A 26,951-nucleotide genomic window follows, 5' to 3' on the forward strand; every position below is an offset into this window, starting at 1 on the left:
CCGAACCAACTGCAAAACCGACTGATAAAACTGAATTGCAAAACTGATCGCAAAACTATTGCAAAATTGAATGAACTAATGTCAGAAAGTGTTGATTATAACTATATTCGACAATGTTCCTTAAAGTTATAACTTTTTTTACAATAATAATGTCAATTTTGCGATTCTTTTAGTGGAATGAAAAATCACGTGATCGATGCGTAAAAGATAAATTTTCTTATTGTTTCAAAAATAAGAATGCTATATATATAAACATCAAATTCATAATTTTTAATAGTATTCTCAATAAAATCAATAAAAAGAAACATTTTTTTCTTTTGGAATATATGATTAACCGATCAGTTTTTTTTGTCAGTTTTTTTATACATAAAACCGATAGTTAACCGGTCGGTCTTGACTAAAACCGAACTGTAACCGAACTGGTAAAAACTGGTTATGATCGATTATAACCGAACTTTTGGCATTCCTAGCCGCAGTGCTCTGAAACGAGTCGAGTTGACTTACGAGTTGGTCGAGTCGAGTCGAGTCGAGTTGAAAATTATAATCAAATTGATTCGATTCGAGTAGGGATAGGGATGGTTCATTCGGTTTCATTTCGGTCCCCGTCGGTTTCACGTCAGTTCTCATTAAGAAAAATATGAGCTACATGTGTCAAATTAAAGACACAAGTCGAACATATATTGATTATAAATTAAAAAAATTTTGATTGGTTAACAATCAATAATCAATAGTTGCTTCATGATCATCATAATTTTGATGTTGATCATATTTTGAACCAGTTTTTAGAACTGGTTCGAAACCGGTTCAGTTCAATTTTTAAAAGCTATTAAAAATTGTTTTGACTTATAAATTTTCTTTTTTTTTATTTATTGTAAAAATATTAGTGTTTCTCTATTTCCAATAAGATTTTTGGCTCATATAAGTTCGAAACTCACGAGATTTTGATCAGTTCCAAAAACCGCTTAAAATTACGTAATCGAACCTGACCCCATCTCTGCATTCTGATCAAGTTAATAATTTAATAAAATCGAGTCAAGTTGAGTTAAGCCGAATTAAACATAATTCTGGCCAAATTTATGGAATTTCCTTTTTTGGAAATTATGTTACACAAAATCCGAAACGAAATTTTTTTGAAAATCACAAAAATGGAATTTTGTGGAATGGCTATCACCAAAAAAGGAAATGATCAGCATAGCCGAATAAAATCACGTGATTTAATTCGACTCGACTCGATTCGGTTTGACAGGCCAACTCGATTCGTATCGAGTCGAGTTTATATTTTTAATTTAATTTTAACTCGACTTGACTTCACTCGATTTAGCTCCCCGAGTCAAATCGAGCTTACATATAACTCGACTCGACTTCGACTCGTTCGGAGGCTCACGATCCTGCTCGAAGAAATCGTTTCATTACGAATATGTCTATCACTCAAGTCGATCCAGATTCTGAAATATAAAAATCTTTTTCCGGCTCTTAAACTAATCACGAATTAATTTTTTAAATTTTTTACTGTGGAATATAATTAACCATTAGAAAAAGTAATGCATTAAGCTTTATTAAAATAAAATAATAATTATAGAATCGGTATACAGCTATTATTGATATTATATTTGTTATTGTAGATTGTACATTGATAATTGATAAAAATATCCATGTTAAGCGCAGAATTAACTTATTTTTTACACATTAAATGGGTAGAAGTCAAGTTTGATTTTCTTTTCGGAATTCTCACGCTCATTCTTCTCCATGCCTCGTTTAGCCCGACCATGCTTTTTAAAGAAGTCATCCTCACTTTTATATGGTCGATTTCTAATAATCTCTTCAGCAGTGACATCACCAACCCCGGGAAGGCATTTCACCATCCTTTGTGATTCTGAAAAGTTAGGGTTGATGTTTTTTATCAAGGCAAATGTAGCACGAGAAGAAAATACAGGACTAAAGTATTATTCAAAATTACTACGCGAAATAATAAAGCATTCGTCACATGAAACTGTTTCATAAAATGGCTGTGTTGTGAAAACAATCATTATGTGACAGTGCTTAGCAAGTTTATCGAAAAGCTCTTTTTTAGTATTAATAGAAGTAACATAATTCTTAATGACTTCTTTGTAAAGATTGTTTAAAGTGTATGTGGCCGAGTTATAGTCATATTTGGCTTGGTGAATACTAAAGAGACGATCACCTTGAACTGTTTGCAAAACTCTGAATGAATCTCTCCATTCATGGGCAGATATTGACTTAACCGCAACTTAGCCTTCCTCGAGGGAATGGACTTTGCGGTACCTTTTTCTGTTAATTTTAAACATGGAAATTGCTCTTGTGCTTGGCAGACAGAAAGTTTCTTCAGCCTAACCTCAATATTCTTGGTCGATACAGTCCCAAAGACACCATGATATAACTCCACCAGATGTACCGTACGTTTTCCACGTTCCATTAGCAAGTTGGTGCGGAATGCCTCGTATTGTGCCACAAAAAGTTCCCAATCTTGCCAATGCATAGTGTTTTGCACCCGAAATGTCTCTTCAAGACTGAATTCCACGATTTTTAATTTGTCATTGTATAAGCAGACAAAAAAGAAAGGCATCTTGATGGTAAATTCAGAGAAAGTGTCATCGCAGGGACTGAGAATGATATGTGCGTCACGTTCAAGGTTTTCGATCGTACAGTCTTTATCGCTTGGATCCAGGCATATTTTGCGTTTAACAGGAATTGCATCGATACTTGCGATGTTAAGCTCTAAAGCAAGTTTTTTATTCTTCTCGATGGTTCCGTATATGTTGTAGCGTTCTTGGAGACGGTGTTTGACATTATAAAAGATGGTATTAAAGTGCTGTTTATGAATATCGCCGAAGAATTTCTTTCTATCAGTTTCGATTTCAAAGCACACTTCAAAGACGTACTGAAGTGCGCGAGGCAATCCTCCGGTGTCTTCCAAAAGTTAGAGAAATGGTTGACAAAGCATCCATTTGTACGAACCACAGTTGAATTTTTCTGCATCGTATTTTTGTGCATAATGATTTGCAATATTAAGCATTGCTCTGAATGACAGTTGTGGGCAATCGGCAAATATAAATGAAACCCTTAATGATTCTTTGTTAGAGATAACAACTTGTGGTGCTGTTCCAGAAAGAAATGTCTGGATATAGATAAGGGATTGTGGAGCAAGCATGAACGGTGCAAGGTCATTGATCATTTCCTTAAAGAGCTGTTTTTTTGCCATTTTCCTGTTCTTGATTGCATCATCCTCCCACAGATCGATGTTCTGAAACTCGTCAATATGAAAAAAAACAAAGAGCTGTATATTGGATTGGGAGATTAGATGAGCATAAATACAATCGAAAACATTGGGTATTTTGAAAATGTCTCTGTATTTCCAGACTCGATCACGAAAATTTGTAAACGACAAAATAAATTTTTTTTCAATGAAAAACACATAGGCAATCCGAAGGCCAAACCGACGATCATAGTTGGAGTAAGGTCATCATCATATGAATCAAGTTTGCAACCATTACCGAGGTCTAAATAGATTCTTCTAATATGCAGTTTATTTTCCCACTCAGGAGGGACCCAATTTCGATTATTTTCCAGGCGTTTGAATAGTTCATCTCCATACCGAGCTTTTACCTATGCACGAGATTTAGTGATAAATGAACGACTACATGTAGAATCAGCTTGAACATTATATAACATCTATATATTGGAGGCTCCACCACTGAATAACATGTCAAAATCTGTTTTGGCTTTAGAACCTTTAAGACGGTTCTCAATATTTCTTATAATCTTTGTAATTGCTTAATTAGTGTCACGATCCATAAAAGGCATTTCATCGTTAGGTCTATCGGTACCAGTTTCCTCCTTAACCTTCTTTAAAGCAATATCAATGGCATCCTTGACTAGTGTTTAAAAGTCAATTAAAAATCTGATCACACAGGAATATTCTGCTTTAATGAAAACAACAACTTCGCGTGTTACCTGTTTTCACAGTTTAACTCAAATGCGCCGATTATAAAGTAATAGGAAAGAAATCACAAATGTGGTGCGTGTAGACAAAAAAATAATGACATCAGTCAAATCGATATTTTGTTACTGCAATTTCCTTGTTCGAGAGGTAAAAAATTGGGAGACATTTACCAGTGGTGGTGGTCAGATGTTGCACGATGATGTGAATAGCAGACTTGCTTTTCTTATCTTTAAAACTATCCTCGATGAAATATTCATTAAGATAAAGTAGAGGTTGCATCAATTCTCCTCCAAGTTTTTCTTTAATGTCATTTTCGGTAGAAAATGGGTTAAGCAACTCGATGTTGCGATGACGCTATCGCGGTCAGCCTTCCAAAGGTTCAGATTGTCGGGAGAATAACTAACTCCTTTTTTAGACAAGATAAGAGACTTGACGTCTGAAACTGTAATGTCTTCGTATTTGGTCGTGCAATTGTCAACGATAATTGTATCACTAATTTTAACTTGAATAGCTCGGGCAGGAGCATCTCCGTAAATAGACAATTTAAGGGGAATATCATTTTGAAAATATTTTTCTGTAAAATTATAAATGATATTTTTTTTTAAAAGAAGTTTAGAGAAATTTGAGAAAAAAAAGAAAAAAAAAAAAAGGTATATATACTTCTGAATACATCGTGATTAATTATTATAAAATGATCTTTATAAACTCTTAATTGGTGACACGAAATATGATATAATGACATATAATCGATTTAAGCAAAAAAAAAGTTTATAAAATTAACTTGTCGGCAAGCGAAAAAGAGTGATTCAACTGATTCATTACGATTTTATCGTTACTCAGATTGCATTCACGAGGTATTTATTAATTCTTCGGTTGTACAACAACAATTAGTAGCCAATAAAATTAATTTTAAATTATGTCATAACGACAACTAAATTAAATCTGGTGTAATTAAGGCGTTTTCTCTGTACAACTTTTTTTTTCTTATTCCGACCCCAAGCCGTCATGCTATTTTCTCCGAGCATGAACCTATCGCAGTTTAAGAAGTGTTGACGAAAAAATTATTAAGTCCAGACGAGACACTTCACAATTAAGGTATGAATGAAATATATTTTTTTGGCTGTGACTGTGCATTTGCAAGGGAGTGATTCATAGCTTGTAAAGCTAATCTCTTTTTTATTCAGAAATTTTGAGGACCTTATTAGGCGGGGAACATACTTTCGGTGAATTTTAAAAAAAATTACATTTTGCAAATCTATATAAAATGTAAATCTATATAAAATTACATTTTATAAGATTACAAAAATACTAAAATATATTCTATATTAATTTACAATTAAATTTATATAAAGTTTATATTTTAAAAAGTTTTTTAATTTGTTTATAATGATAAAAATAGGGAATTTTTAGTATTAAAACTTAATATAATTATAAAAAAATCCTAAAAAAAAATTCTATACATATCGGCTGATCAGAAAAGCCTCCCATAATTTTATATGCTAAATGACAATAAGTAACCCATCAGTTATATAATGAACCCATCAACTGAGCTTAAATATTAATTGGCTTGATTTTTCCAATCAGCCGATATGATAATTACTTTTTCTATATAAATTTAATAATAACCATGCATTTCATGTATTTTTTAGAATTTTATTATGAAAATGTTATTTATAATTTGAAAGGAATTGATGGTTTAGAAATATTTACTATTTCTCCTTATTTTTGAAAGTTTTGTTAACTTTGAAACTTGTAAAATTATTAAAAATTTTTTGATAATTTATACCATTAAATAAATTATATATTACATATAGGATTTTTAAATGCAAATTAAAACTTCTAAATTTAGAAAATTTTTTACATAAAGATAAAATTTTATATCCTAGAATACTCTATTGATGTATATAACTTACAGTATATATATATATTTATTAATAGAGATAATATACAAAACATTCGTTTAAATTTACAATGAACAAATTAAGAACAATAACAAAGAATTCATTTTATTGTTAAAAGCGTTGTACATGTGTAATAAAATTAAGACTTCCCGCTCAGCGGATAAACCAATTTCGGACGATATGGTATCAAATTTCTCTTTGTTTCATATCTAGGTTTAATATATTATTATTATTATTATAAAAAAAAAAACTAAAATTAGTAATGCATAATTTTTGAAACAACGGTCTTTTCTCATGCATTTTTTTAGATTTACATACCCTAAACATTCCATAATGGCCTGTAATTTTGGACCAATAGGACTCGTAGCACCAGTTTGCCTTACTAAATCGGACAAAGTTTTACCAGGAACTTGAATCGTAGTCATTAAGAAATCAGGAGAATTTATGTAAGATTGATCAAAATGAGAAATACTCTGACCATTTTGAAAAGGAATGAGAGTAGTTTCCAAAATAGCTCTTTCCGTATAACAAGATTTTGGATAAGAAGAAAGGGAATTAAAAGTAGTGGATATATTATTCATATTTTCTGCTATTACGACTTGTTTAGAATTTAAAAAATTTTGGATCAAGTCGGTAACATTTTTAAATTTTGTACCAGGATTAGCAAAATCATTTAATTTTACAGTGACGGGAGATAAATTTTTGTAATTACTATTAAATATTAAATGTCTATCAAAAGCAGTTTCTTTAAATTCATCAAAAATAACTTCATTATCAGAAATAACTACATCTGGTTTAGAAGTGATAAGAATTTGATTTTTATTACCAGTTAAAAACCAGTTTTGCCAATTTGAAGTGAAACCTAAACCATGCATTAATTCATGTAAAACGATATAAAGCATATCAAATTGTTTTGGTTGAATTGGTATATCAGAATCCGATGGAAAATGCCAATTAACTATGGAATTAAATGTTGCTATAATATCAATCGGAGCAAATTCAGGATGTTTTTTAAATTGATACTGTTTTACTAATGATTGAGGATAATATCGAGATAATCCATCATCATCCAACAATAATATTTCTCGTGCTGATTGAGCGGCACCTAACAAAAATAAAATAAATTTATATTTAATATATATTCAATATATAACTCTATATATATATATATATATATATATATTTATTTAAAGGAATTACCTATTACAACAACTTTTCCTCCTTGTAATTTACAAAGATCAGGTTGAACTACACATAAATTAGTATAATTAACGGATAAAAATATGGGCGACTTTAAAATAAAAGTTTTTGAAATAATTTTTCCAGCTATCAAAATAGTGTCTTTGACTTTATTACAAATTTCTTCTGTTGCATTGTTACATTTAAATTCTGTAATTTGTATTTTTGATTCATCCTCATAAGAAGAGGGTGCTCTCCTAGAATATTTTGATGGATCATCTGTTACGAGCGGACAAGCAACATTTCTTTTTACTTCATGATCTAAGGCATCAAAATAATCTATACATTGAGAAAAAACTAGTTCATTAAAAAATATCAAAAAAATGAAAAATATGAAGAAATTATTTTTTAATTTTAAAAAAGCCATAGTCGTGTATATTTTGGGGAAAAGGGAAGGAAGAGATATCAAAATTAAATCTTATATATATATATATATATATATTATTTTTTTTAAAAAAAAAAAAAGGTCAGAGTGGGTATTTATATATCTAATTTGAAAAACTTTTTTTGTGTAGATGAATAATTTTTAACTTAATAAAGAAATTATTTGAAAACATCAAGATAAAATATTTTAAAATAATGTAGATTATTTTTGGAAACATTTGTAACTGATAAAGGGAAAGGCAAGGGGAAATGTACGTCAATATGTGGCACTTGTCGTACAACATGTTACATTCCGCGATCATAAACATCATAAATGGCACAAACAGCACAGCACAAACCTTCAGGTAACAAAAAGGGACGGGAATGAATTTTTTTTCCTCTTCACGAAAAAAAAAAAGTTAATAATATACGATAGTTTACAATTAATTAAATATTCATTCATTCATTATGACGATATCAAAACCAAAATTCGCCATCGTCTTTTGACCAAAGATATAAATAAGCCCTAGGGCGGAAGATCCCGCATGAGCCTTCTACTAAATTTGGATGAAAGGGTAACGTAAAAAATGTTGGACAAATTTCGTACAAGCCATAAAATGGACTAGTTTTAAATCAGGATAATTATTACGACAGTTATCCCTAACCTAAAAATAGGTTAAAATAAATAGAACCAAATTTGAATGAACCTTAGATGATTATTTAATAAAGAAAAATCACCCCGCCCAAAATTTCCTTTATTTAACTAGTGAAATATTTTAGCCGCGGGGTTTGATATTGATTCCTTGTTTTATATTATTACGTCATCCTTCTTTAATTCTTATTCCTTAACTGGCATCAATTTAAATTCATGCATTTAATAACTAACGCATTTCAAAAATGGATATTTTTTCCATTTAAAATTATTTTATATACTGTATATACAAAAATATTACCTTAATAAAAATTAATAAAATAACATTATTTTAAAAAATATCAAAATTCTAATTTGTACGTTTAATATACTATATACATCGGATAAACTTTATTATTATTTTAACAATAATGTGTGATAAAAATAATATTATAATAACAAAATAATTATTTAATTATTTTATTTTAATTATAAATAAATGTCAGTCAATTAAATAATTGAATTTTAAAAGATATCATTCGGGAATATGTCTCGATTGTCTCATGTCTTGAATCATAATTAAAATCATTATTTCTACATATTTACGAAGGATTAACTGCATTATCCAATAACTATATCAGATATAATTAATATAATGTGATATTATGAATGATATTTATGCTTTAGTCTAATAAAAAAATCAGTATGTCGATCCTATTGCTGCATAATTTCATGCCAACTAGTCATAAGTGTCGATTCTGATATTATGTTTATTATTATAATATTTTTTTAGTATAGTTCTTGAAGTTTATAAATAATCATAACCATTTAAACGACTTTAATAACAGGAATCGGTCAGTCATTGGTAATTTTTATAGATCTACTCGTAATAAACCTTCTATACCATTTTATTGGTTTGAGAAACACTGCTACATCCACGTGACTTATTTCCCTCTCACCCAACAATTACTGTATTACATAGCTAAAATTTTGGTAATTTTTGAGTGGGGGATTTTCGTGCATTAATAACCAAATGAGATAAACTATAGAGATTTTAACATGTAAACAATCTTTTTTAAATACCTTTTATTTCAGTCTTGAACAAATTAAGACTAGCTGAATCGTTTGTCTTATAGTCTATGGCGCAGCTGATTTATTTATTTTATCCTTGCAGATCTTACATAATTGTTATTTTGGTCAGTTATAGTTCGGTCATTAGGATTACTGCGGTGACCAATAGGAATTAAATGCTACTAATAACGATTTCAATATTGATTGTCTCATAAAAATATCGGTCATTAAAATCCTGCATACTCCTAATTGACTGAACAATAACTCATATTACTATGTATTTAGCATAATAATAAAATTATTGGATAGTTTATTATAAAAATTGCACTCATGAGCGGTATATTATTATTACTATTGCCAAATATAAAGTAATGTCGCTTTAGACTATTATTACTATTATTTGAGTTTTAAATCATCCAATAATATATAAATTTAAAATTATATATTAAAGTACATAAATCGATAAATAAATCATACATATACGCTCAAAAATCATAAGATCGTGTGAACCGGTTCACAGAGTTCTAACGATACCAATCCAACCTTAATCTTTAATCTTCATTGAATACATCATCTAATTTCTTCGATAAATTGTTAACTTACGCTGTTTGAATTGGAAATTTGGATTCGATTATCAATTCTAGTTTCTAAATAATAGGTAAATAGATAAACTGTACTGTACGGTCAGCTAAACTGTACTGTACGAAAATATTTTAGCCAATCATAACTCATTGTATACTTTTCAAATTTTTTAAATTTTTTTTATTTATCGTACAGTAAAATCTGATTGGTGAGTTCTCACTTCGTACAGTACAGTTTAGCTAACCGTACAGTACAGTTTATATGTATACTCCTAAATAATCAGCGTTTTAAAAAAAAATGTTCAGAATGTCCATACGTTAAATTTATGAAAAAAAAATGCTCATATAAAAGCGAAAAAAATTTTTTTTTGTTTTAACATTTTTAGTTAGTCGGTTATCTCATTGTTAACCTTTTATTAGAAATAAATAAAGCCACTAATACCAAATTAAAGAAATTTACTATCATATGATGTTTATGATAGGCAAGAAGATAGTGCAACCGTTGTGCCCATTTATATTTATACGATCTGAAAAAATATCTTTTTACTTATAACCTAATATAATGCTCTTATCAATTAATTTAGAATATCAAGTATAAACAATATTACGCCGCTACTCTATTGTATTTGTAATAAAGAGATTATGTGTGTTCAGTCATATGTTCCATTATAAGTATGACCCGTAAATAAATATAAAGTCCTATTCTCTTTTACCTGATGAACATAAATACCATTTAGATATCTCTTTATTGAACTAATAAAATATTGAAATCTCCCTAAAAGTATTTGTCCTGTTCTAAATTTATGAACTTACAAGGGAATAATACTGTACATGTTAACCAATTTCATATTTACCGTAATTGAAGTTTAGTTATTAGTAAAATGACAACTTTGCAAGATTTAATACGCATATTAGAAGATCCTGCGCCCCAATATGTATTAGGCTGCATACCAGTCATTGTAACGATAGGAACAGCCCCGGATAATGGTCTGGGAAATAAGCTATTATGGATTATGAGGTGTCTCGGCTGCCCATTTACGGGATTGTTTTATGTTTTAAACGTAAAAGACGACCCAATATCGGCGACTACATATTGGCTTAATTCAGATCGATTTAAGGAAGATGGAAAACCGATTTCATTTAGACCTTTTGGGCATCATGCTAAAGAAATAAATTTATCCGACCAAGATCCACAAGTTATTCAATCACTTGAGGAGTGCATCGCAGAAGCAAGCCCTCTCGATCGGCTCTCATCCCTGGCTTCTGCCTATTACGTATTTGTAGGTATTTTTGCGGGTCTAACCAAGGCAATGCATCTAGCGCATTGCACCGAAGAGGATTGGCCTTATCTCCCATTATCATTAAGCTGGACCCTGCCAGCGGTCTATAAAAGGGTCTTTGGGGGGAGAATGGTAGTTAGAGACCCTAGAGAAAGGTTAGAAAAATTAGAGAAGGATCCCAATGAAAGAATAGAAGAACCAGAAAATAGGACATATATTGTTGTGAGAGATCTCCCAGATCACGTAAAAAATCCCAATGATGCCAGTATATTTGTGGTCACTTTTATCTTATTCTCATTAATAATTCCTTGGATAACAGTGCCACTTGCTTATTTCAGTCGTCCGATCGGATTTGGCTGCAGAAGCAAATATATCTCTGTCTTGTGCTCTATCTGGACAGTTAACAGTACTGTCGCATTTATTTCCCATGTTTTAGGAGAAAAATCTGTGTATAGCCGACGTATTCTTAGCATTTGGTTTTACTTTTCTGGTATTATAGTAGCAATCCTTTTGCTACTATTAGCATTATTAAGTCGTACGCGATCATGGTGGGTAGATTTATTCGGAGAGTCTTGTAATTTAACATGTTCAAGTCAAGATTATTAGCATATATAATAATTTAGCTATTATTTAGCTTATTTGTATTTTTTAATCTTAGTATGATTATAAACTATTATATGGTTTGAAATAGTAGTTAATGATTAATAACTATTTCGCGCTAACGAAATGTAACAGTATCTTGAAATAATGAGATCTTACTATATAATTTGACAATGTTTAGGACTTTTAAGTATTCCACAAATTATTTTAAATAATCTACAGAATAAAATATCTAAATAATATAATTAACGGGAGTTTAATTTAGTCGAATGAAATGAAACTTCGCACCATCAAATAAATTGATATCTTTTTTTTTTTAATGGAGAGCAAAATTGTTTTGATGATTTCGATTTATTTTATGTAGTAATAACAAGAAATGCCTAAATCTGAAAATGAAACAAATTATCCCATAGAATTTCCAGTATTTAAGCAAGAATATCTACGGTTAATATCTAGTAGCTTAAAATATTGATGCTCATTCTGGAATGGTTCACTACAAAATCCTGACATCATTATTAGTAGCGTTAATTCCTATTGGTCACTGCAGTATTCCTAAATGACCGATGCAAATGGCCGAATATAAAATAAAATACGTTTAAAAAATCTTCGGGATTTGAGTCAGGATTTTATGCTGTTGGGATTTTGATCTATCGGGATATTTCAATATTGGATGTTTCACGATCATTAAAATCCCACATATTCCTAATCGACTGGCATATTGTGAAGTTTTTGAGCTTGTGATATCACAAAAAGAATAGAAACAAATAGATGTTCAAGTTGCCGGAATATTTTTCGTGATGAGTAACGCCCAAAGCAAAAAAAAAGAGCTAAAGAAAAGATAAATAGGAATTTATAAATATGCAATATAATTTTATTAAATTTCTACTTAATAATTATATTTATTTTGCGATAGTAATGTTTGAATAATTATGTTAATTGGATCAAAAAAATTTATTATTTCAATTATAGAATAAATGTGACATCATTATTTATAATAACTTCACGGGTTATTGCATTATGTTACGCAAAGATTTCTCCCATACGAAAATTTTATTTTCAATGAATATTTCCATTATAAAAGATTCTTCTTCAGAATTATTTGTCGAAAATTCATTTACATACGGTTTATTTAATGACAAATATCCACTTCATTTAATAAGGTTGAATGATGTTTCAGAAAATTTTCGATTTTTAAAAATAGAATTTCTTACAATACTACAAATGATTCTTATTATGAAAATGGGATTACAAAAAATAAATATCTCGAATTTTGGGATAAAGGTGCTTTAGAATACGATAATATTATTTATGTACCTGCCTATGGACATAATAGGTAATTAATTGCAAAAAAAAATTCCAAAAAAAAATAATAATAATAACTAACTTTTTTTTATTTTTACTTTAGAGTATTTTTATCTAGCTTTAATTCAAATAAATTAGGTTATATTATATGGAAATTTGATTATAATGATCCTTATAAACAACAGCAAGAATTTACAATCTTTTCTTTAATATTCAAATCAGATTATATATTATTTGACTCCGCCACCGTTGAGTGGTTTATCGCGCCTTTATTAAAAAATAAAAACTTGAACAATAACATTAATAATTCGGAATTAGGTTGGAAAAAACTTCCTGCATTTTCAGGAGAATTAAATTTAAGTGATATGGTTAAAGGAGAATCAGGATTTATGTTAAAAGTTGTATTATCAAATAGGGTGGCTCGAATATTTAATCAAAAGATGCATGAATATGGAGTTTTAAGGGATACTAAAGGAACATTTGGATTGGATGTTTGTATTGAATTAATTCAACGACAAAAAAGCTTTAGTAATTTATTAGAAGATAATATGAGATTAAAAGTAGATGATAGCATTAAAAAAGATATTGTTTCTGGATTATTCAATAATAAATATAAATTCAATATATTACCAAATGAAAAGAAGAAAAATTTATTCAATCATAGAATTTCATATAACACAAGAACCGATGCTTATTATGAAAATGGAATTACGACTAATAAATATTTAAAAAAGTGGAATCGTGGAGCCTTGGAATTTTATAATATCGCTTATAATGTTGAATATAATTGGAGAAAGTAAGTACAAATTAATTATAATAAATTATATTAATTTAATGTATTAATAATATTATTTTAGATTATATTTAGCTAGGGAAAAAGAAAAAGACGTATATGATGAAACTGATGAAAATGAAGAAGATGGGAATCATTCAAGTTCGGGATATATATAATGGAAGTTTGATTACAGACCCGGAAATTTTATTATTAAAACATTATCAATGAAATTAACTCAACATACGTGGCATGATGATGCAGAAATTAAAATATCAATAATTCCATTAGCAACGAGACAAAATGAAGCGTCGCTAAATTGGAATCCAGTTTCATGTGATTTTATTTCTGGGTTATCATTATATTGGGTTTATAAAAAATCAGATTCAATATTGGATCTTTCATCATTTGTTAAAGGCGAATATGGTTTTATTTTAAGAATTCAATTATTAGGAAATAGTGATTGGGTAACTTGGGATAAATCTCAAATATTTAGACAAGAGATGGATAGATTAGGACCTTTAATTGATGATGATGAAAATTTTGGGATGGATATAAAAGTTGAACTTGAACCCGATATTATATGTGAAGAATTATCTAAATATGGATTTGACAAAAATGAAATAATTTTAAATGATCAAAATACAAGTGATTTTATAATTAAATTAAAAGATTCAATTTTTGAAGATAAAGAAGTAGTTTATTATGTTCATAAATCTATCTTAAATTATTATTCAGAATATTTTAAGGGATTATTTAGTTCACAAATGATTGAAACAACAGATAGAATATTAACCCTCTCAGAAATTTCTACTAACTCATTTGAAAATATTCTTAACTTTATGTATACAGGACAAGTTAAAGATGTTTTGACCGATTTGGAAGAATGGATAGATTTACTTTATGGATCTTCAAGATTTATAATTCCATTTTTAATTCAAAAGTGCGAAAAATCCATTTCAAAGTATGTTAATAATGATAATGTAGAAGAAATTACAAAGATTGCAACAGATTGTGGTGCAGAACAATTACTTAGATATTGTCAAAAGTTGGAAAGTAAAAATAGGGATGCTTTATATCTATTAGATATATAACTTATATATATAATTCACCTAAAACTAACTTATATTTTAATCTCATCTTTTTCATTTTTCAACTTCACAAAATTTGAGTAAGAAGCAAGGTATAATAATTCAATCTAATCTTTAATTTAATTTATATTTTTAAGATTGTTAGTATTAAATAAATAAAGCAGTTTATTAAGAAAAATACAATCAAAATATTAAATTCTATTATTTTCAATATATTTCTTTTCTTTTTGGTATTTTTATATAATTTAAGTAAATTTATAATTTATTTAAAATTTTTTTTTTATTTATACTTTCATTAATTAATTTCATTTATTTGCAATTCAGATAGTATTCTAATACTTTTATTTAATAATAATAATTTATATAACAAATTGAAATCATAATTTTAAAATTTAAAGTTAAATGGAATAAAAACCACCTATAAAATTTAATAAATTCATCTTATTAAAATAAATTCAATAGTATAAATTTTATTATTAATTAAAAAACAGAAATATATAATTTAAATTTTTGAAATTTTATGTGATTAGTAAATAAATTATATATAAATTATTTAGAATTTTACTTAAAAAATAGTCAACCTTCTTTATAGTAGATATCTTTTATATAAAAACAACTTTTCTTTTTAAGATATACATATTTTAGTTCTAATTTTTTTATATATAAAACACTTTTTTTATAATCATTTTATTAGTTATACAGTAAGTATAATCACATCAAATTAGTTCCATATTATAATATTAAAATATATATAAAATTTTTCTTACATAAGTATACAAATTACACAATTTAATAAAATAACTAATAAAGTACCTGTTATACAGTTTGTATTCTGAATTTAATGGTAAAAAAAGTTTAATAATTAGATAATTTAAATATATCTTATATTATAACTTTTTTTACAAATTTTTATATATGGAAATATTAAATTAATACCTTTACCAATTAGTACATCTTATTCTAATTATATTATTAAATAGTTTCAAAAAATGTACTTATAAAATGAATTAACTGTATATATTAAATTACTATTAAATTACTTAAACAGAATATTACATAAAGAATTACAAATTGAGACAATACTACTAAACCACTATTGCTAAATAATCTATTTAAATTGATAGATATATCTAGGAAAAAAGCCTAATGTAAAGAATATGTGCAACAAAGCAAAAACTTCATGGCATAAAAATTCAAAAAGAATATTATTAATTCTAACATCAAAGTCAAAGCACGTAAAATATAGCCCATACTTATAAATTAACCAAAACTGAAACTGCCACCTCTAGTTGATAAATACCTTTTACATTAATTGATAAAAATAAATTCTCTAAGTAACTATATTATTAGAGTTAATAAACTATTTAAAATTAAACTAAAAAGAAACTTTTTAGTATTATGCAATTTTCAAAAAAATATTCATCTTATTTTAAATGATCTTTCCAATTAAATTAGTTTGCAATAAAAAATTCATAATATGTCATCTTGACCTCACCTATCTAAAAACTGATCACTAAAATCTGCACTCACTTTAAATTATATCCAACTTTCTTAAAAAAAAAATGATTAGCAAACCACCTAATATTGATCAATTTTAGAATACTCCCCTACCTTTCAGAAAAATTCCAAAACAGAAGATAAAAAAAAAGATAAGAAAAATTCATTAAAAATATAAGAAAAAGACATAAACTTTAGGAAAACTAATCTAAAGGAGTAAAAACCTAGATAAAAAGAAAAACTTTACCAAACTATTACTAGAAACAACACTTTACAGTCAACTCTCGATATAACGAACCCTACGTTCCGGCAGATCAAGGCTTCGTTATAATCAACTTCGTTAACACTATAGCGAATTATTTGGTATAGTATAACGAATTCTTCGGTATAGGTATATCGGTCATACAGATCATATGACTTGTCGATCCGATTTACCGATAATTAGAAATCAAATTGCGCAGTACAACTGATAATCTTTTTTTTCTTTTTGTAGGTTTCCAAGCAACGGACTTTTGTAGTATAATTTTCTTCTTGTAGGGTTTTCAGACGAAAATTACGACCAGATTTTTGGTATTGAATGAGGTATGGATCAGGTTTCGTTATATTTTTAAAAAAAATTAATTTATTTTTTTTCTGATTTTGTAGAGTTTCCAGATGAAATACACTACCGGACAGTCCAGACTTTTGAAATTGAGCGAAGTATGGACCAGGTTTCATTATATTTATATTTTTTAAAGGTTTTTTTTTAAAAAAATTTAACTAATTTGTTTTTTTTCGATTTTGTAGAGTTTCCAGATGAAATACACTACCAGACAGTCCGGACTTTGAAATTGAGTGAGGTATGGAACTTTATTATATTTTAATATTTGTTAAAATTTAACTTATTTGTTATTTTTTTTCTTTTTGTAGAGTTTCCAGACGAAAAACATGACCAGACTTTTGAAATGGAACGAGGTATGGGGAACTTCATTATATTTTTAATGTTTTTTTTAAAATTTTAACTGATTTATTATTTTCTCTTTTTGTAGAGTACCTGGACGAAAAACTGAAATGAGGTAAAGGGGAACCAAGAGGGAGGGTATTCATCTTTTTTTAAGAACCGTACTAACATTTTCCATTTCTTTTCGTAGGGTTACTGGACGAAAATATAGGTAGTGGGAGTCTTATTTATGATTAATTTTCATTTTTTTTTGTAGGAGACGCTTCCTGGTCTTCCTGGACTTCGAAATGGACATCTGAAAAAAAAAAGTAAGGGGGGACTTAATTTTTTTTATTAATTTTGTTTAAGAACATTTACTAACATTCTTTTTTTATTTTTTTATTATAGGGAATGCTTCCTGAAGTGTTCTACTTTTTTTTGTAGATTTCGGCTTTAATTTTTTTTATGTAAAAATGTTTATTATAATTAAACCACAAATTCTTCGTTATACTGAAAAAAAAATTCGGTATAAAAAAAATCCGTTATATCGAGAGGCATTTTTATATAAGCAATTCACACACTTTACTTCGTACTACATTATACGGTAAATAAATAGTAAACTTCGTTATATCAAGGTTTTTTTTATATTTAAAATCGGTACCACACTGGAAATCCGTTATATCGTGTTATTCGTTATATCGAGGTTCGCTGTAGAGAGGGGTGACTGTATTATTAAGAAAATGAACTTTTTTTACTTGACAATATAGAAATTTTTTCCTTCCAGCTTGGAATCTTCAATCTTATAATTAAAATCACTTAAAAAATATGAATAAGTGCCATTAGACTTAATAGAGACAAGTAGTAAATATCAAGTTAGTATTTTAATCAAGTATTTATAACAACTTCTTTAAATAAATGTATTTTAAAATATTATTTCCATGATAAAAAATAAGAAAAAGGAGAAAGAGTTTTTTTTTTAAAAGGAATTAATAGTTAATAATATTAATAAAAATATTTATAATGAAATTTTTGATTAATTTAATAAAAATATCAATAAAAAATTTCTTTTTTTTTTTTTATTTATCCTCATAGGGATTGATATTTAATTATAGTAAGAAGTTTACATAATCATAAACATTAACCTTTAAAATATCCCACTCAACCAGCAAATGTTTCTGATGAGTTATAAGCTATATACTATACGATCATAAAATAAAATATTTAAATTTACATAATTTAGAATAATAATATAATAAAATTAAAGCTACCAAAAATCCTAACATAAAATAAATAACCATATAAACATTATATTTAAATCAATTATTCACCAAAATCACATTCCTATATTAAAATAATAAAATGACGATAATGGTTTATAAACTCAAGACAATAAAATGTACTTTTTGATATACAATTGAAGTTGAGAGTGCATTAAGACTAATGAGTCATGAAAACATTGTTGAGGAGAAATAAAAAATTTCCAAAATGGTAATAATAGGAATTTTAATATTTAAAATAAAATTAATAATATTATCTATTAAAATTAAAAAGAATTAAGAATATAAGTTATATAAATAAAATAAATTATAATATAAAACTTTATAAAAAAAAGAAAAATATATAAAAATTATAAAAAAATATATTGTATTAATAAAAAATCAATAAATATAATACTATAATTTATTAATTAAATTAATATAGTATACAGTCAGCCTTTTCTATAGATACACTTCTTGAAATCAAAAAAATATAATATGATTATAAAAATACTATATAATGTAACTAAAGAGAAGGTTTTTTTAATAAGTTTATTAATTTAGAACTAATATAAATGTGCTTATACCTTGTAAAAAATCTGATCCATGTTTTATCTTTTCATAAATGTATCATTTTCATAATAACCCCAAATCATGGAAATTTTCATCTCATTAACACAGATATCCATGAATGTATCATTTTTACAGAATTTTACAGAAGACATAAAGAAATAATGGAAATATTCAGATAAAAATTTTTTATAGGGATAAGGAGTATGTGATTATATTAAAGTATACTTATAAAGAAGATCAACTGTAAGGAAGCTTACACATATTATGTAATTATTAAAGGGGGAGGAGGATAACCAAAATCTTACATTACACTTAATAAAATTATATAATTTATAAATATTATAATTTGATTGGTTATTAAATCTGATAAGAGGAAGAGGAGTAAGTTTATATTAAACTAAATATTACGTAATATGTATAACTCCTCTAATATATTTTTAACCTTAATTATAAGTATTAATATTTATTATTTAAATAAAATTTTTCATTATTTTTAAATTTTTCTATATAAAATTAGGCAATTTCTATTTGTATACGAGGTGTTTAAACCTGGGTTATGTGATTATTGCCATTTTGACTAATAGTATAAACTTCAAAATTATTAGATAAATAGATTTTTGCCTGCTCTACAAGTTTACTTAAGGCATCAAAGATGCTTTTGAATGTCAATTTTAACTTTACTTATGAATAATTGATTTTGTCAATTACTTTTAAAAAAATTTAAGAAATAATTGGCAAAGACAGTTTTTTATATATAAGTCAAAAATGGCATTCAAAATCCTTTAATGCCTTAAGTAAACTTGCAGATCAGTCAAAAATACATATATTACATAAAAAAAGTAAAAAGGTGTGACATTGATATTATTATATTTCACATGATTCATGTTTAAACACTCTTGAAATTTTCATAAAATTATAATATATAAATATTTTTGTATAAATAAATTTATTAATTTTTAATTTAAATAGTTAATATATAAAAATCAAAATAGTTTTTATAAATTTAAAATTTTAATATTAATTTTTTAATGAAGTTTACTATTTATATCATTATTAGTAATCAGCATCAGTATTACATGATTATAATTAACCAATAGTATTAATATAATTAATTTAATTATTTATTTGTGTAACTTTATGTAACTAAAAAAAATTGTGTATATCTTTAATTTTTAAGAATATCCTAGTTAAATAAATAATAACAAAATGAATGATAATAAGAAATAAAAAAGAATAATAAAGAATAATAAGAAATAATATAATATAAAATGATAATGAAAAAAGAATAATAGAAGATAAAATAATAATAAAAAAACAATATGGAATGAAAGTATAAAATGAAATAATGATGAAAAAGCAATATTAAATGAAATAATAATAGAAAAAAAATGATAGAAGATGAAAAAGTAATTAAAAAAACAGTATAGATTGAAATGATAATGAATAGGTCTTGTGATTTGTGATCACTAGATGTTGAAGATAGGGCTTTATAGCTAAAATGATCTATTTCTAAATAAAATCTACCTACAGAATTAAATGATTACTTAACAGTATACATGTGAAATACTATATATATAACAAGTAATTTGTAGTTTAATTATATTAGGATCCCAAAAAATACATATAAAAGTCAGAGATGATTGGCAAAATTTTGCCTTAAAATAAGCAAATGTTTTTATTAAGATCAATACGCAAAGTTAATTTCTGACTTTATAATTTATATTAGAATAAGCAAATTTTTTTTATGATATTTGTATATTAAAAAAATGAAATGATGGCTTTTTTTTTAATTTAATTAGTTGTATTTAAAATATACTTCCAGTATAATTGATTTTCAATTACTAGCATAATGCCAAATTGTATAAGAACCCCGCATAATATATATATAGGTCATAGGAACATTTGCTTAGCCATGTATGAATTTAGGTATACACAGGTCGAAAAGTGAAAATCAGGCATCAATCAGTCACCAATCAGTCACCAATCAGGTACCTGATTGGTGACCGATAACATTTTAAAACAAATACCGTCACCAATCAGGCAGTTTGCTAACTTTTGATCCAATGATCAGAAAAGAATGAAATATAGCTCATTGGAATCGTCTCAACAAGACGAATCTAATGATAGTAAAATCGCATCTCTAGGATTAATAGTTAATAAAAAATTAAATAAAATATAAATGATACATTTTTATTTTTATATTTTACTTAATTTCTCATCAAGTATTAATCCTAGAAATGCGATTTTACTACCATTAGATTCGTCATGTTGAGACGATTCCAATGAGCTATATTTCATCCTTTTCTGATCACTGGATCAAAAGTTAGCAAACTGCCTGATTGGTGACGGTATTTGGCAAAAATGCCAATCAGGCACCAATCGGTTACCAATCAGTCACCAATCAGCTACCTGATTGGTGACCGATTGGTGCCTGATTTTTCACTTTTTGACCTGTGATAGTTAAAAGAAGGATTTGCTTAGAATCAATAAAATTTTGCATAGTTTTGGCATATTTTTTTATGTCATCTTTTTTGTTTGCTTATTTTTAGGATAATTTTGGCTGATCTCTATGATAACATCTTAAAGCTATTAGGGAATGAAAAAAGATATTATAATGAATATTTTGGTTAGGATGATATTATTGAAAAAATGAGGCAGTTTTAAATATATACATAATATTAGTTATAAGAAATTAAAAAAAACCTTAAATTTAAAATAATACGATAAATAAATATATTAAAAGTGATCAGCAAATTACAGTATTATTAAAACAAATCTCAATTTTCTGTGTACACGATATAGTTAATGATCAATGGATAAAATACTAAAATAAATAATATCGGTCATATGTTTACTGTTTAGTTTGCTTATTTTTTGGCAAAATTAGAGGTTATATGTTGAGTTTGCTTATTTATCTTAGTGAAAACTCTTGCATAGCGCTATTATAAAATTTTCAAAATTTCCTATAACCTACTATATATATATTATGCGAGGTTCTATTGCATAAATTAATTTGTACTGACATATTTATTTATACTACTATATTTAATTATTTGATAATTCAAGTATTAACACTAAAACAAAAAGATTGTTCATTATTTTTTTATAAATTATAACAAAAACTCAGAATATTGATAACATTTTAAAGTTAAAGAAAAGTCAATATAATTTATAAAGTCATTTCTAAAAGAAGATCCTATTTCTAAAGAAAAAAAATATTAATATTACTTTTACATATAAAATAAAAAAAAATTTCACCCTATTCTCAACTTACTAAAAATTTCAGTTTAGTTTATAATCTAGAAACTATTTCTAATAGAAAAAACAATAGAAATGTTAATAATACTTCTAAAATAAAAAAAATAAAGCTAAAAAATTTTTTATTTACAGTGAACATTGGACTTCCAGTCTGAATTCCAAGTTCTTAAGAAAAAAGTAAAAGGAATATTAGTATGGTAATATTTCCAAAAAAATTAACTATACTTTTCTCTTAACTCATATTTTTCCAAGATATTGATATCTAAAATAATAAATTTCAGATTTAAGTTGTTTTTAAAGAAAAATAATAAAAAGGAATATTAATAACATTTTAAACCAAATAATTTTTTTTAATAATTAAAAAATATAATAATAAAGGCCAAAAAAAAATTTTTATTGAATAAAACGGTTTGTTATAGGCCAAAAAAATTTATTTTATTTTTTTCTTTCAATAAAATGGAAAAAAAAATTATCTATTATCAATCAAATTAGCCGTCAATTATGATGTATTTTCAAAAATTTGTGTATTATACTATATGTAATGCTGCTTATTAGGGAATTCCAAGGTATTATACTGCTAATTAGTAGAAAATCGCTGGAATTCCAAGGCGTTATATTGCTAATTAGTAGAAGACCACTGGAATTATATATATATATATATATTATTAAAAAATACTGTTGATTACGCAAATTAAAATATATGACATATATAAAAATGATTGTTATTACGCAAACTATATATATAACCTTTTAAAAAATCTCAAAATCTATGCAAATAAAATTTTATGACTTTTGGAAATTTTACTAATATGGTTAAGCAAACTTACATGTGACTTTTATATGTATTTTTCAGGGTCTTATTATATTAAAATAAATGTTATTAGAACTTTATTTTGTATATAGTTTCTTTTAATTTATTTTTTAATAAAACTGCAAATGTGTTACAATTAAAAAAAAAAGAAATAATAATAAAAAAGTGATATAAAATGAAATAAATAAAAATAAAAATAATGATATAAAATAAAATGGTGATGAAAGAAATGAAATAATAATGATAAAGTAATATAAAATAAAATTGTAAAAATAAATGGATGAAATAAAAATGAAAAAATAATAGAAGATGAAATACAGTCAACTCTCTTTATAGTCACACATTTGGGACAGTCCATATTTGGTGATTATAAAGAGATGTGACTATATAAAAAATTTCTTATATTAGTATATCATAATTCCGGCCAAAAATTAACATAATTTTAGCCAAAATTATACTCAAAACTTTATTGTATCATAACTCCGCCAATATTAATCGTAGAGAGATGATCTTACCGCCATTCGATTCGTCTTGATGAGACGGTTCTAATGGTATAAAATACATCGAAATCCAATCACTAGATTAATTTCCAAAATTAAAAAAATATTGATGGTTTTTGTGTAATAACTCTGCCAACATTGATCCTAGAGAGACGATCTTACCGCCATTCGATTCGTCTTGATGAGACGGTTCTAATGGTATAAAATACATCGAAATCCAATCACTAGATTAATTTCCGAAATTAAAAAATATTAATGGTTTTTGTGTAATAACTCTGCCAATATTGATCACAGAGAGATGAGCTTACCAAGGACCCCGAACAATACATATAACACTGGGATCCAGTTTTGTATAAACTTATTATATAATTTTCCAATAAGTCATATGTTTGATTTTGTATAGCCTGTTAGTAATTTTTCGGTAAGTCAGATATGTATTTGTATAACAGTGATAATCTTTAAATCAAGTGAGATCTTTATTTTGTATAACGATACTTGTGTAAATAAATTATATATACGTATATAAAAAATTTTTCTTTAAAAAAATTTTAAAACTTTGTAAATTTACAAATTAGCACATATTAAATACTTTTGTCTCAGTTTTTATTACCTGTATTTTATGAAGATATAGGTATTTTATATAATTCATAATATATTTATTCCTAAATTTTTTCTTTTTACTTTCGTCAAACTTTGGAGTGTAATTTTACCACTTTAGCCAAATGAAATCGACTTTCTTTATTAAGAGAAAGTTGTTTAGCGATGCCAAAACTACTAGAATATAAATTTTCATAGTAATTGGAGTAATACTTATGGAGTACGCGCATATTTTTATAATTATATTAATTTTAAATTTGCTTTTTTCGTTTATTAATTTTGGAGCGTAATTACGGCATTTTAGTCAAATGAAATCGACTTCCATTATTAAGAGAAAATTGTTCGCGAAGGTCAGAACTACCTATACCTAAATTTTTATAGTAATCGGAGTAATTCTTATGGAATACGAGCAATTTTCGCACTCTCAATTTTTTTTCGATCACCCGATCAGTAACTTCAGAGCGTAATTTCGGCACCTTTATCAAATGAAATCGACTATCTTTATTAATTGAAAGTTGTTCAGCAGGGTCGAAACTACCTAGATTTAAATTTTCGTAATTATTAGTATAATACTTGTGGAAACATTTGTATTTTTCACAACAGTACTAATTTTTGAATAATGACAAGTAAGTTTTTTTAAAATTTTTCTTAAATTATGAATTTTTGAATTGATAAATCATTAGTGAAATAATAGTTACATAAAATTAATAAATAAAATAATTTTTGTTTTATATAAACTCAGATTTGAAATTGTATAATTTGTAGTAAAATTTGAACTTATATGATGATTTTGTATAAAGCTTTTAATAAAATTAAGTGTATAAAGTTATATTAAAATTTTTGACTTTAGATCTGAGTTATATATATAATGTTCGGGGTCCTGCTTACCACCATTCGATTCGCCTTGATGAGGCGATTCCAACGAGCTATAAATCGTCTTTTTGTACCGAGAAATCTAGCAAAATGTTAAATGGCGCAGTAAACGTAAATCAAGAAATATAATAATGCCGATGCTTAACATTTTGTTGAATAACTCATCAGCCAGTGATCGCAAAAGGATAAAACTACCACCATTCGATTCATCTCAGTGAGATGATTCTAACAAGCTATGATACATCTTTGTACGATTATTAGATGCCAAGTTATTTAATATATTCTTTATATAACTGTGATTATAAATGGTTTTTTTTAATATAAGATTTTTGAGGATAGGTGTGATAGTGACTATAGATAGATTGTGACTATATAGGATAGTTTTTAATAATAAAGTGTTTTGAACATTCAACTGGTGTGACTATATAGTAGAATGTGACTATAACGGGAGTGACTATAGAGGGAGTTGACTGTAGTAATGAAAAATATAATATGAAATAATTAAATAATAATGAAAAAGCAATATAGCATAAAATAGTAATAGAAAAAATAATATAAAATGAATATATGGAATAAAATGAAAATTGAAAAAAAATTAATAGGAGATGAAATAATGTTGAAAAAATAATAGGAGTTGAAATGGCAAAAAAGGAATAGTATAATATAATAAAGATAAAATAAAAAAACTATAAATTCAAAAAAAAGTAAAAAGTTCAACCAAAAAAAAAAAATAGTTAAAAAAAATAAATTTTCAATTCCAAAAAATCTAAAATAATTTACTATTTACTAGGATATTGATGCTAAAGTTTTAAAACTATTAAAGGTAAAAAGAATTACTTATAAAAAGTGCCGGATAAAGTGAAATAAAATAAAGGTAAAAGTGATTAAATAAAATGAAAAGAAAAGAAAATAGTTAATATTAATGAAAAAAAGATACTATATATAATGTTAAAAAATATATATAACTTATTAAAAATTAAAAAAGTAACTATAAAAAAAATAAAATCACATAAATAAAAAATAAACTAATAAATTTGATAAGTAATGCAATATAAACAAAAATATATGACACTTGTATTAGTACTACTAGTATTTTATTTTTAATTTATAGAAAAGTTATCTTTAATGATCAAAATTTCTATTAGATTTTAGTAAAAAGTTGGTTATAATATAATTTTATGCTAATATTTTTTAGTTTTTATATTATATTTTAAAAATTAATATTTAATTTGCCATATTTTTAAATTTTATACTATTATATTATATTATGGGTGAATTTATTCCTCACCCCGGGTGAGATTTAATATTCTTCACCCCTAAAAATTTTTTTATTTTTTGTTATGTATTTATATGCGTTTTATAATATATTATATATAAAAAAAAATAAAGTTATATTTATTGTATGCCAAATATATACATATCGTTGATTGTTTGATTTCGCCAAATAAACGTAACAATTGAATTGTATCGCACTACTACTAAACAAAATACAAAATAATCTTCGCTATAAACATGTGATTATGTAAAGTTCATTATTGTTTTGAACAAGTATTACGATAATGACCGTTTTCTTCACATAAACCACACTTACGACCTTTATCACCAGAAATTGCTTGTTCACTCCCATTTTTAACTTTATTTGAACCTGATTTTTCAAAAGATGATTTTAACCGCTTCGTTGCGGGTCTACCCTTTGGTTGATGCTTTAACGGATCCATTATTTGATTAGAATCAACCAATACTCCCCTTGTATTATGAAAAACTCGATTATCATTTGCAATCATTTTTCTTCTTGCTAAATCTTCTTGTTGTCTAATTGATTCCGCTTGAATTAATTGAGCTTCCCTTCTTTTGTTATATTCTCTTATAAACTGA

The 26,951-nt window shown here is 26.1% G+C and overlaps 6 protein-coding genes across 6 annotated transcripts; 3 read left to right on the forward strand and 3 right to left on the reverse strand.

Moving 5' to 3' along the window:
- Positions 1 to 1,679: 1,679 nt before the first annotated feature.
- On the reverse strand, positions 1,680 to 3,193 carry OCT59_022129 (uncharacterized protein; the record flags this gene model as incomplete). The annotated part of the gene is made up of 3 exons (XM_066144621.1): positions 1,680 to 1,935; positions 2,244 to 2,886; positions 2,977 to 3,193. The coding sequence occupies 3 exons, from the start codon at positions 3,191 to 3,193 to the stop codon at positions 1,680 to 1,682; spliced, it is 1,116 nt and encodes a 371-aa protein (XP_066006065.1).
- A 599-nt stretch (positions 3,194 to 3,792) lies between these two features.
- Positions 3,793 to 4,703, reverse strand: OCT59_022130 (uncharacterized protein; the record flags this gene model as incomplete). The annotated part of the gene is made up of 4 exons (XM_066144622.1): positions 3,793 to 3,893; positions 4,132 to 4,315; positions 4,396 to 4,535; positions 4,622 to 4,703. The coding sequence occupies 4 exons, from the start codon at positions 4,701 to 4,703 to the stop codon at positions 3,793 to 3,795; spliced, it is 507 nt and encodes a 168-aa protein (XP_066006066.1).
- A 1,298-nt stretch (positions 4,704 to 6,001) lies between these two features.
- OCT59_022131 (uncharacterized protein) lies at positions 6,002 to 7,468 on the reverse strand (the record flags this gene model as incomplete). Its single annotated transcript, XM_025314204.2, has 3 exons — positions 6,002 to 6,071; positions 6,181 to 6,967; positions 7,063 to 7,468. The coding sequence occupies 3 exons, from the start codon at positions 7,466 to 7,468 to the stop codon at positions 6,002 to 6,004; spliced, it is 1,263 nt and encodes a 420-aa protein (XP_025185581.1).
- Positions 7,469 to 10,465: 2,997 nt separating this feature from the next.
- Positions 10,466 to 11,943, forward strand: OCT59_022132 (uncharacterized protein). Its single transcript, XM_025314205.2, has one exon. It carries the CDS (start codon positions 10,629 to 10,631, stop codon positions 11,631 to 11,633), a length of 1,005 nt encoding a protein of 334 aa, XP_025185582.2. The 5' UTR covers positions 10,466 to 10,628; the 3' UTR covers positions 11,634 to 11,943.
- Positions 11,944 to 12,686: 743 nt separating this feature from the next.
- Positions 12,687 to 13,880, forward strand: OCT59_022133 (uncharacterized protein; the record flags this gene model as incomplete). The annotated part of the gene is made up of 4 exons (XM_066144623.1): positions 12,687 to 12,750; positions 12,909 to 12,960; positions 13,033 to 13,725; positions 13,787 to 13,880. 4 exons carry the CDS (start codon positions 12,687 to 12,689, stop codon positions 13,878 to 13,880), a joined length of 903 nt encoding a protein of 300 aa, XP_066006067.1.
- Positions 13,881 to 13,928: 48 nt separating this feature from the next.
- On the forward strand, positions 13,929 to 14,795 carry OCT59_022134 (uncharacterized protein; the record flags this gene model as incomplete). Its single annotated transcript, XM_066144624.1, has 1 exon — positions 13,929 to 14,795. One exon carries the CDS (start codon positions 13,929 to 13,931, stop codon positions 14,793 to 14,795), a length of 867 nt encoding a protein of 288 aa, XP_066006068.1.
- Positions 14,796 to 26,951: the final 12,156 nt, after the last annotated feature.

The sequence above is a fragment of the Rhizophagus irregularis genome, chromosome 31, assembly GCF_026210795.1.
Source record: "Rhizophagus irregularis chromosome 31, complete sequence".
NCBI lineage: Eukaryota > Fungi > Glomeromycota > Glomeromycetes > Glomerales > Glomeraceae > Rhizophagus > Rhizophagus irregularis.